We start from the raw sequence: 12342 nt of genomic DNA, 5'->3' as shown, positions 1-12342 counted from the left end.
TAAAAATCTCATGCAAAAATCCCAAAGGTGCCTTTCATGTGTAATCTTTAATTAGCAACCACTTCGGTCTCTGACACATATTGCACAGATATTGAAGTGTTAATATTACTGCAGCTTGATTACAAAAGGCATTGATTAATTTTAAAGCAGATGAAACAGATATGCCCTGATTACAAAGGAATGATTAAGGCGAAATGTCAGACATTGCACATTTATAGCAGACTTTGCCATACTCAAAGGATAACACTTTGCAAAAGTTTATATATAGAATCTTCGGTACTTTGTACTTTATCATACTGGGTGTTTGTGCCGTGGAGACAGACCATCTTAACTCCAACTAAGGCTAAGTAAGACCTTCGCGGGCCAAACCGCACGACCGCGGAATGGGCCCAACCGGACGCCGTAGTTGAGGTTCTCACGGGCAAGGCCCTAGCTGAGGCGCTGGTCAAATCCTCAGGTTTCCACGGAATTGTTGGCAGGTACAAGTTTTGTGGAGAGACGGACCTCTTTGAGCATCTTATCCCAATAAAGTGAGGTTGCTGAGAGGAAAGGCTGACCCCTAAAAGGGTTGCTACCCAGACTGGCTGGGAAGCCAAGGCCCAGGGCCTCCCTTTTCATTTGCCTCCAGGACAGAAAGCAAAACCTAGGGAGAGGACCGAGTTCCACCCAGAGGACTTGCGTTGGACCAGGGACTTAGGCCGGGCTTGAAAGGCTGAGCGAGGGCTGGAGGGAGAAAAAACCGGGTCAGTGAATTATAATACGGGAAACCAAGGCAGAGAGCAGGCGATGGAGCTGTCGGAGGGCGCGGTGCAGGGCCGGCCGAAGGCCGGGAAGGGGCGGCGGGTGGCCGGCGTCGCCGGGGACTGCTTCTCCTTTGCCCTCCCCGGGGCCTGCTGATGCCCCCGCGAACTGTCGGGGCCCTGACCCTCGGGGCTCCGTGCTTGGTGTCAGGAGGGGTGCAGGGAGTTGGAGGTGATCTGGGTTAATCGCAGAGTAATTCTCTTTTTATTGTGCTTTCAGGATCCTCAGACTCGGTTGTAAAATATTTAGCAGCAGCAGCAAAAAAAAAAAAAAAAAGGGGTACGCAGGAGCCTAGGCCTGAGATGAGCTTGGAGACATTGTTCCAGCACATCATCTTCACAGAGCAGCAGGCTGAGGAGAGTCGCCGCTTGATGCGAGAAGGTCAGGCTCGTCTGTGGTTTTGCAGGGGACCTTTGTCTTCCCGAGTTGGGTGCTTGGAGCAGAAAGAAATCCCCACAGCAGAGGTCAGCAGAGCAGTTAGGGACTTTGTTTTCCACGTTGAAGGAGAGGAAGCTGAAAGATGCCTTTCCAAGAATGCTACAGGAATTTGTATTTTAGAAAGATTGATGTGTTTAAAGATTTAATTTGTATTACAGTAAGGTCGGAAATAAACAGATGTCATGAAAAAATTAGGAAAGCAACAGAGGAGCTGAATGAAGAAAAAATCAAATTGGAATCTCAGGTATTTCCATGTAGAGCATAATAATGGTCATTTGAAATAGTTTGATGTAACTTGACATTTTGAGGGTGTTTCACTGATTAACTAGTTTTCCTTCAAATCGGAAGCACATTGTTCTATGCTGGGTGGTGTAGTTCACTGTTGCGTGGTAATATTTAAAGTTCTGAATCCAGTGACACCTTTAGTTCTAATATAAACTTGTCCTAAAGAAACCAGTTGAAGTAAAGAAGAATTCATTGTCCATTTTTGGGAATGGTTAACATTTTAAAAGTGCATAATGTCATTGAAAAATAATTGTTGAGTAAGTGCTTGGGACAGTATATAAATTTTGAATAATAAATGTGCTATGTTGATGTAACTGTTAAATGTAACTTTTAAATGAGTGTCTGCCTTTTGTTTTTCAATTCTCTACCATGTTTTGGGCATGTCTTTTATCCAAAAGTATATAACTTTTTGACTGGCATTTCTCACTTTGTAAGGTTGTGTTATTTGAAATAGAAGCAAAAGAATATGGCTTCTTGAAAGAGGATTTTGGAGGGTCAGTAGAATTTTGGAGAGACAGTAATAGGGGAAAAGTGTAACAGTCAGGGGAGCAACAAAAAGGAGGCAGAAATGCTCAAGGCATATTGGGAGAGAAATCTAGCGAAAGCAGAAGGTTACTATCTGGGAATAGGAGGAAACCATTGCAGGCTTTTGATTAGGGTGATAATAGTTTTAGGGAGATTTCTTTGAGCTCTAATCTGGAGGATGGGAGCAGGACAATTTGTTAGGAAGCTAAATAGGTCACAATGAGGCCTGACTATGGGTGGGGACATCCAGCCTTTCAAAAGTATTTATTCAGCAATGGGAAGTTTGTTTGAGGAAGTTTATTTGCTTAAAATTATATCTACTTCTTTGAGGAATTTACATTTTACTAATTGAATAAAATAATCATACAACCCTTCTCCCAACTAGACCTTCTACTCTTCCTTCTGAGTCTTGTTCATATATCACCTGTGAAGGCCTCCCATAGGCATTTTAGAAAATGTTATTAAACACAGTCAGTGCATTACTTTACAATTAAATGATTCATACTTACGCTTGTGTCATATCCCTCACTATTTTGTGAGCAACATGTGTGGAATTATATTTCTTACTTATCTTTTTTTTCGTTCTTACTTGTCTTTTTCCAGCGCCCAGCACATAGTATGCATTAATGTTTTGAAAGAATGAATGAATGAATACCAGGAATGTGGTAAAAGGGACAGTGCTGTCTTTTGAAATAGATTTGGCAGTATTCAGAAAGATCATAGCTTCTGTTTTGCTTGTGAATAGCCAATGAAGTAGGGCTAACAACGATGCTGAAAGTTGGTGGGATGGGCAGAGTATTAAAGAATGCCATTATATGGACCTCTTTTTCTTTAAGAAGAATTAAACTGCTTTTAGGATTGGTAACTAGAAGGTAATAGTAGTAGGTGATGCATATACAATTAGAATTAGATAATGCATAACCAACATTAATTGAGCACTTGTGTGCTGGGCACGCCTCTAAATGCTCGATCTGTGTTAAATACTTTAACCTGACAGTAATCCTGTGCTGGGGCACCATCATTATCCTCACCTTATAGGTGAGAAATTGAGAAACAGAGGAGTTAAATGGCTTGCCCATGGCACATAATTTAAAAACAATGCAACTATCCTAATGAAAGTTAGCAATTGAGTAATGACAGCATATCTTAGTACAACAATTTCTTTAGCTCATCTTAAACTATTTTCTTCATGAAATTCATGTAAAATAATGTGTCTGAAGCTTTAGAATCTAGTCTAGGGCAAGATTTTGAAAATGTCACTTATGTAAGTTTTGTCCATAAGTGCATTTTCTCTGACTGGTGAAGATATTGACCTGACAGATAACAAATGTTTAAAAAAAAAAAGGAAAAAATGTTTACTCTTAATATTTTCTTTATAGGAACCTATTTTGCCTGAAAATAGAAATGTCGTTTGTTGATATATACATATACATAAAAAGTGTCAATTCAGATGTTTGTGCTAGAGAGATGACAGACTAAATCCCTAACATTGTTTAGAAACATTTACTAAAGTTGCTAATTAATATAGGCTAATAAATTTGTATTGCTTTTTAATCAGCTCATATGTGAGGGTAATAATACAGTTACATCTTACTAATAAAATTAACATATGAGGTTCACATTTCATACAATTCTAATTTGTAGTTGAGGTAATTTGATTTATCATTATAGTCAAAATTGTGTGTGTCTGTGTGTTTATATATGGGAGTGTTAAAAGATTTTAAAAGTGTCTCCACAATTAAAATCTAAATGATTAATGGGAAGAACTGAAGAAGTAATCATAAATTGATTCCTTGTGTCTTTTATTCTCGGAGTTAATTATATATCTGCCAATAACAATGAAAATGTCTTTACTTGAATATTTGACTTGGCATTTATTGACCAATTTATCAAGTGGAGGCAGCATAAGGAAAGACGAGAACATAATTTGAATAGGGCAGTGCTTGAACTATTTATACAGTGATATACTCAGAAAATATTGGGGGCATTTATTTTAGAGGTTGCTTGAGATTTAAAAAATGTATTTAGGAACTACAGTATTAGTTTTTTTTCTGTTCTGTAAAACCCAGGTAGAATGTAATTCAAACTCGAATGATAACATTTGCTTTTCAGGACTTGATGAATCCTTTAAAATACACAGTTGCAAAAGTCTCAGATAATATAGTATGAGTACTTTGTGAATTGGACAGCTACCCTATGCCTGGTTAGGTTTAGTAATATGAAAACAGAAAGATGGGAGCCTGCCCTGGATTTGTATTAGTGCTTACCAATACTATACCTAAAACTTCTTCTGAATGTTGGGGAAAGGTTTTATAATACTGATGTCAGAATTAACCAAAATTAAGGACCCACAAAACAATTGTAGTTTTTATTTAAGCATCTGAGATAGGTTCTTCTATTTTTAAAATGGCATATAGGTATAATTTGGGCATTTAATCTTTAAAAATATGTTACATAAAACCAACATAATGCCATACTCTTTTTTTTTTTTTAATTTTTTTTAAATTTTTTTGTTTTTTATTGACTTTGTAATAATATTACATTAAAAATATATATGTGAGGTCCCATTCAACCCCACCCCCCCACACCTCCTCTCCCCCCCCAACAACACTCGTTCCCATCATCATGACACATCCATTGGATTTGGTAAGTACATCTTTGGGCACCTCTGCACCTCATAGACAATGGTTCACATCATGGCCCATACTCTCCTCCATTCAATCCAGTGGGCCCTGTGAGGATTTACAATGTCCGGTGATTACCTCTGAAGCACCAACCAGGGCAGCTCCATGTCCCAAAGACGCCTCCACCTCTCATCTCTTCCTGCCTTTCCCCATACCCATCGTCCACCTTGTCCACTTTTCCCAATCCAATGCCACCTCTTCTATGTGGACATTGGATTGGTTGTGTCCATTGCACCTCTATGTCAAGAGGAGGCTCAGATTCCACATGGATGCTGGATGCAATCCTCCCATTTTCAGTTGTAATCACTCTAGGCTCCATGGTGTGGTGGTTGTCCTTCTTCAACTCCATCTTAGCTGAGTGTGGTAAGTCCAATAGATCAGATTGTAGGTGCTGGAGTCTGTTGAGGCTCAGGACCTGGCTATCACATTGTCAGTCCAGAGATTCAAATCCCCTAAATATATCTTAAACCCCAACATTAACTGCACCTCCAGCACATTAGCATGAAAGTCTTATGAAGGGAGATCCCATCTGAGTCCAGATTCATCACACATAAACACCATTTCCAAATAGGGGCCATCTGCCCTGGTAGTTAACCCCATCGGCCATGACCATAACTCCCATGGGTCTCTTTAGCCCTCAAAGGAACCAATATCTGGGGGTTGTATCTGCTTTATCTGTCTCTCTGACTCTGCTCAGTTGTGCATGAGGGCAATCCTTCTGCCAGCCTCCAGACTCTTTTTTAGAAACTCGTAGCCATATAAACTCATTTCTCCTTTCCATTTCCCCCTTACTTTAGGTCAAACAGCATTTTAAAGTCATGTTATTTTATGTAGACATGGATATTCTGCTGATCCGCATTGAACCTTCCGTATAAGGTCATTTTCCAGTTGCATCATCAGTTGGTAGTTGATAGTGGTCCCTCGTTGCCAGGGAGGCTCATCCCCGGGTGTCATGTCCCACTCTGGGGGGAAGGCATTGCATTTACATGCTGAGTTTGGCTTCAAGACTGGCCACATTTGAGTAACATGAAGGCTGACAGGAGGAAATTCCCAGGCACAATGTTGCTCTAGGCCTTGTTCTTTTATTTTAGGTTTATCAGCTCACAAGCATAGTCATTAGCATCAGGGGCTCACTGTTGAACCCTCACTCCCTCCTGGTCCCCGCCACTGTACCTGGGAGACTGTCGCTGCTCCCCTAGGGACCACGACAGAGCACCACTGGCCAGGAACCCATTACCCCCCCTGCTGTGGTTTTTAATTGTTGCCACTATGGGTATATCCAAACATTACCATGTACCCTGGACATATGTTCTGTACAGCTCCCTGTCAGCCATATATCACCTGTCATTGGTATCCCATACCAGTATCCCTCCATTGCCATTGTTGAAACACTCTGTGATCCAGAACTCCCCGAAATTTGAAGCCCAATATAATGTCATGGTCCCTTACTAGGGAAATGCCATACTCTTTTGAGAGAGTAAACTGAGAAAAGTCTGTGGCTGTTTTGTGAATATTTTATTTTTTTCTTTCCCAATTTTAACTTCTTGCACAAACATCTTAACAATAATAAAATAATATTTCATGAATACGTAAAGGAAAATTATATTGAAATTAAAAGGTAATTTATGGTATCTCCTTTTACTTTTTTCCCTAATCGTCAAAATGTACACATTTCTTTTTTTTTTTTTTTAAATTGATAAAAGTTAAGAACCCTTCCAGAACAGCAGGCAGTCATATCCATTAGTACTCTAATACCCAGTTAGGGAAAAAAACAAGGCCACAAAATATTGTTTATTATATACAAATGTAGTTCTGAAATTGAGGTGTTTTTCTTTTTTTTTTTTAACATTCCGTCAAAGAGAAATTGGTTCTTCCTAAATATAATTCTCTTTACTTATTGACTAAGTTGCTTAAAGACAAATAATTAACACTTGTTTAAATAGCAGTGCATGCAAATTATTTAATCTTAATTTTAGAAAATAAAGTGGAAATTCTGCTTATCAAAACTTTATTTTTTAATTTTTAAAATTTTTTATTAAAGTTAATAGATCACATAGATTGTTACATTTAAAATAACATGAGGTTCCCATATAACCCACCCCCACCCCCCACCCCCATCATTTTTGTAAATTGTATTTTTTTGAAGATACATACATCACAAAAAAGGTTACATTATAAAAACCATAAGAGGTTCCCATATATCCCCCATCCCCCCACCCCACTACTCCTACACCAACAACCTCCCCCATTATTGTGGCACACTCATCGTACTTGGCGAACATATTTTGGAGCAGTGCTGCACCATGTGGATAATAGTTTACTCTGTAGTTCACACTCTCCCCTGGTACATTCAGTGGATTATGGCAGTAGTTCATATTTCAGGCACACAGACTCATAAGGATAGTCATCAGGATATATAATGTCTAGCATCTGACCTTGCAATATCTTTTAGGACAACTCCAAAGTCCCAAAAATGCCCCCTCATCACATCTCTTCTTCCCACTCCCTGCCCTCGGCAACTACTGTGGCTGCTTTCTCCTCATCAATGATAGAATTTCTTTTATTAGTAGTCACAAAAGTTTTATAGTAGAATATCAGTAAGTCCCCTCTAATCCATGTTTTATTCCTCCATTCTGTGGGCCCTGGGATGGTGATGTCCATTCCACCTCTATATGGAGAGGGGGCTTAGATTCCACATGGATGATGAATGCAATTCTCCTGCTTGCAGTTGTAGGCACTCTCAGTTCCCTGGTGTGGTGTTTGACCATCTTCACCTCCCTGTTAACTGACCTGCGTAAGTCCAACAAACTGGAGAGTAGGAGTTGCATCTCTGCTGAGGCTCAGGGCCCAGCTGGCACATGGACAGTCCAGAGATTCATGTCTCCTGAGTATACACCAATGCTAGGACCAACCAAAGGTTCAGTAAAAGTGACAGAAGAGGCATGTGTAGAAAGGTCACGTCTGAATCCAACTCCATCACACTCAGGGACACAAATTCCAAAGTAGGGCCCACTGACATGGTACTGAGCTCCAGCACTATCTGCCATGACCATATCCCTGTGGGCCTCTGTAGCCCTCAGGAGAACCAGTGCCTGGGGTTGTATCCACTTAGGCTGTTTCTGGGATCCTCCCGAGGAGTGCATGTGACCCCTCTCTGATGATCTCCTGACTCTTTTGAAGACTCTTAGCCATATAAATTCATTTGTCTTTGCCATTTCCCCCTTTTATTCAAGGTCAAAAAGCAGTTTTTAACACAAGATCCTACATGTGGGCTGAGAGATTCTGCTGGTCTGAGTTGACCCTTTTATTCAAGGTCTTTTTCTATTTACATCACCAGCTGGTGCTTGGTAGTAATCCTTTGGCACCAGCGAGGTTCATCCCTGGGAGTCATGTCCCATGCTGGGGGGAATGTAATACATTTACATGCTGGGTTTGGCTTAGAGAGTGGCCACATTTGAGCAACATGGAGGCTCTCAGGAGGTAACTCTTAGGCACCCTGCAGCTCTAGGCCTAGTTCATACTTCAGATACATAGACTCATAAGCATAGTCATCAGTATCAAGGGCTCATTGTTGGAAAATCCTTCTTTGTTGGTCTTTGCTGTTGCACTTGGGGGATTGTTGCTGTTCCATTGGGGAATGTGATAGAGCTCCCCTGGCTAGGAACTCAGCACTCCCTCAGTTGTTGTTTGTAACTGTTATCCAGACATTTTTATGTCCCCTATATACATGCCCTGGAGAACTCCCTCCGAACCATGTGCCCCCCCCCCATCAATAACACCCCACACCAGTGTTCCTCCCCTGCCATAGTTGAACCTCTCTGTGGTCCAGAACTTCAACAATGAAGCCTTATATATTGCCAAATTCGATTAATAGGAAAATGAAATATAGTGATGGGTTTAAAGATTAGAAGTATACATACTAATTTAGAAATACTAAGATAAATTGATGTATTAATAAAAATGAACAATACTATAAAGATTTGTTTTTAACATTTTGCCTTTCATCACTGTAATAGGCGTTGCCCTGTATGTACAGTGTCAAGGCGCTTTCTTTCATTTCTTCCTCATTGTCTACATCCATTCCTTTTAAAAAAGTGTTATTTCTGATTTTTAATTTTGTCTTCAAAAAAGTTTTAGATCACAGTAATTCACATATACAATATAGGGGACTCACATATATCCAATATCAAACCCTTTCCCCCTTCCCTAGCAATGATCTTTTTACATGTCCATGTTACATTTGCTGCAGCTGATGTACAGATTTTGAAACATAGCTTTCAAACATCGTTCCATTTTGGTTTACATTATAGTTTACATTTTAGACTGTAATGAATAATGCTGCTATGAACATTGGTGTGAATATCGGTTTGTGTCCTTATTTTCAGTTCCTCTGGGTATATACCCAGCAGTGGAATTGCTGGGTCATATGACAAATCTATAGCTGACTTTTTGAGAAACCACCAAGCTGTTCTCCTGATTTGCTGGATCCTTCTGTATTCCCACCAGCGTGGACGAGTATTCCCATTCATCCACATCCTCTCCAGCACTTGTAGTCTTCTGTTTTTTTGATAGCTGCCAGTGTTATGGGAGTAAGATGGTATATCATTGTAGTTTTGATTTGCTTTTCCCTAATAGCTAGTGATTTTGAGCATTTTTTTTCATGTGCTTTTTAGCCATTTGTATTTCTTCTTTGGAGAAGCATCCATTCAGGTCTTTTGTCCATTTTTCAAATGGGTTGTTTGTCCTTTTATTTTCGAGATACAGGAGTTCTTTATATATGCAGAATATTAGTCTCCTATCAGATATATGGTTACCAAATATTTTCTCCCATTGGGTAGGCTCTCTTTTCACTTTCTTGACAAATTCCTTTGAGGTGCAAAGGGTTTTAGTTTTTAGGAAGTCCCACTTATCTATTCTTTTGCTGCTTATGCTTTGGGTGTGAAGTTAGTGAAACCATTTCCTATTACAAGGTCCTGTAAGTGCGTCCCTACATTATTTCCTAAGGTCTTTATGGTCTTGGTTCTTATGTTTAGGTCTTTCAGCCATTTTGAGTTGATTTTTGTATAAGGTGTGAGATGGTAATCCTTTTTCCTTCTTTTGCATATGGATATCCAATTCTCTAGGCACCATTTGTTGAAGAGGCCATTCTCTCCCAGTTGAGTGGGTTTGATGGCCTTGTTGAATATCAGCTGACTGTATATATAAGGATCTATATCTATACACTCTCAATTTGGTTCCATTGGTCAGTGTGTCTATTCTTGTGGCAATACCGTGCCGTTTTTACCACTATAGCTTTGTAATATATTTTGAAGTCAGGTAGTGTGATTCCTCCGATTTCATTTTTTATTTTTCAATATGTCTTTGGCTATTCGGGGCCTCTTTCCTTTCCAAATAAATTTCATAGTTAGTTTTTCTAGTTCATTAAAAAAATTTGTTGATTTTTATTGGAATTACACTGAATCTGTAGATCAGTTTTGGTAGGAGAGACATCTTAATAATATTTAGTCTCCCTGTCCATGAACAGGAAATATTCTTCCATTCATTTAGGTCTTCTTTGATTTCCTTGAGCAGTGTTGTATAGTTTTCTGTGTATAAGTCTTTTACATCTTTAGTTGAATTTATTCCTAGATATTTGATTTTTTTATTTACTATTGTAAATGGTATTTGTTTCTTGATTTCCTCCTCAGATTGCTTATCATCAGTGTACAGAAAAGCTACAGATTTTTGTGGCTTGATCTTATAACCTGTGATTTTACTGAACTCATAAGTTCTAGAAGCTTTATTGTAGATTTCTCAGGGCTTTCTATATATAGGATCATGTCATCTGCACATAGTGAAATTTTGACTTCTTCCTTTCCTATTTGGATCCCTTTTATGTCTGGTTCTTGCCTCAGTGTTTGAGCAAGTACTTCTAACCAATTTTAAACAGAAGGGATGATAGTGGGCATCCTTGCCTTGTTCCTGATCTTAGATGGAAAGATTTTAGGATTTCACCATTGTAAATGACATTAGCTGTGGGTTTTTCATATATACCCTTTATCATGTTCAGAAAGTTTCCTTCTATTCCTATCTTTTGCAATGTTTTTATCAAGAAAGTGTGCTGTATTTTATTGAATGCTTTTTCTGCATCTATAGATATGATCATGTAGTTTTTTCCCTTTGATCTGTTTATGTGGTATATTACATTAATTGATTTTCTTATGTTCAACCATCCTTGCATACTAGGAATGAAACCTGCTTGGTCATGGTGTATAATTCACTTACTGTGTTGCTGAATGTGATTAGCAAGTATTTTCTTGAGGATTTTCGCATCTAGGTTCATTAGAGAGATTGGTCTGTAATTTTCCTTTCTTGTGGTGTCTTTGTTTGGCTTTTGTATTAGGGTAATGTTGGCATCATAAAATGAGTTAGGCAATGTTCCTTCTCTTTTGATTTTTTGGAAAAGTTTAAGTAAGATTGGCGTTAGTTCTTTCCGTAATGTTTGGTAGAATTCACCTGTGAAACTTTCTGGCCCAGGGCTCTTCTTAGTTGGGAGGTTTTTAATGACTGATTCTATCTCTTGTGATTGGTTTGTTGAGATAATCAATTTCTTCTTTTGTCAATGTAGGCTGGTTATGTGTTTCTAGGAATTTGTCCATTTCCTCTAAATGGTCTTTCTTGTTGGAATATGGTTTTTCAAAGTATCCTCTTGTGATAGTCTTTATTTCAGTGGGATCAGTGGTGATATCCCCTTTCTCAGTTCTTATTTTGTGTATTTGCATTTTCTGTTTTTTTCTTTGTTAGCCTAGCTAAGGGTTTGTCAATTTTATTGATCTTCTCAAAGAACCGGCTCTTTGCTTTGTTTATTTTTTCAAGTGTTTTCTTATTTTCTATTTCATTTAGTTCTGCTCTGATCTTTGCTATTTCTTTCTTCTTTCTTTGGGGTTAGTTTGTTGTTTTTTTTACTAACTCCTCCAATTGTGCAGTTATTCAATTTTAGCTCTTCTTTTTGAAGTATGAATTTATGCCTATGAATTTCCCTCATAGTACAGCTTTTGCTGCATTCCATAAATTTTGATATGTTGTGTTATCATTTTCATTAGTTTCAAGGTAGTTATTGATTTCTGTTAAGATTTCTTCCTTGACCCACTGTTTTTCTAAGAGTGTGTTGTTTAACTTCCATATCTTCATTCCAAATCTGGGTCTCTGGCCCTCGCAGATTTCCAGCTTCATTCCACCGTGGTCAGAGAAATTGTTTTGTATAATTTCAATCTGTCTGAATTCATTGAGACTTTCTCTGTGGCCTAGCTTGTGGTCTATCTTGGAGAATGATCCATGTGCACTTGAGAAGAATGTATATTTTGCTATATTTGGGTGTAATGTTCTGTATATGTCTATGATGTCCAGATCCTCTAACATATTGTTCAAAGTGTTTGTTTCTTTATTGATTCTCTTTTGAGATGTTCTGTCCATTGGTGACAATGGTATGTTAAAGTCCCCCACTATAATTGTCAAGACATCTATTCCTTCCTTTAGTTTTTGCACTGTTTGTCTCACATTTGTAGAGGTGCCCTTGTTAGGGGCATACATATTTATGATTGTTCTTTCTTCTTGAAAGATTATCCCTTTC

The 12342-nt window shown here is 38.6% G+C and overlaps 1 protein-coding gene across 4 annotated transcripts in view; it reads left to right on the top strand.

The window, feature by feature from the left end:
* Nucleotides 1-401: 401 nt before the first annotated feature.
* CCDC172 (coiled-coil domain containing 172) overlaps nucleotides 402-12342 on the top strand; it is a 119592-nt gene continuing 107651 nt past the window's right edge. For 3 of the 4 annotated variants that reach the window (XM_058298316.2, XM_058298315.2, XM_058298317.2), the window contains exons 1-3: nucleotides 402-479; nucleotides 1021-1182; nucleotides 1398-1483. In XM_058298316.2, coding sequence (XP_058154299.1) covers nucleotides 1104-1182; nucleotides 1398-1483 — 165 coding nt within the window. In that variant the 5' untranslated portion in view covers nucleotides 402-479; nucleotides 1021-1103. Of the gene's footprint in view, nucleotides 480-542; nucleotides 744-1020; nucleotides 1183-1397; nucleotides 1484-12342 lie in introns of those variants that run through there. The other variant, XM_071215587.1, reaches the window with a different exon arrangement.

The sequence above is a fragment of the Dasypus novemcinctus genome, chromosome 6 (genome assembly GCF_030445035.2).
Source record: "Dasypus novemcinctus isolate mDasNov1 chromosome 6, mDasNov1.1.hap2, whole genome shotgun sequence".
Taxonomy (NCBI): Eukaryota; Metazoa; Chordata; class Mammalia; order Cingulata; family Dasypodidae; genus Dasypus; species Dasypus novemcinctus.
This window is presented reverse-complemented; position numbering and strand designations above follow the sequence as displayed.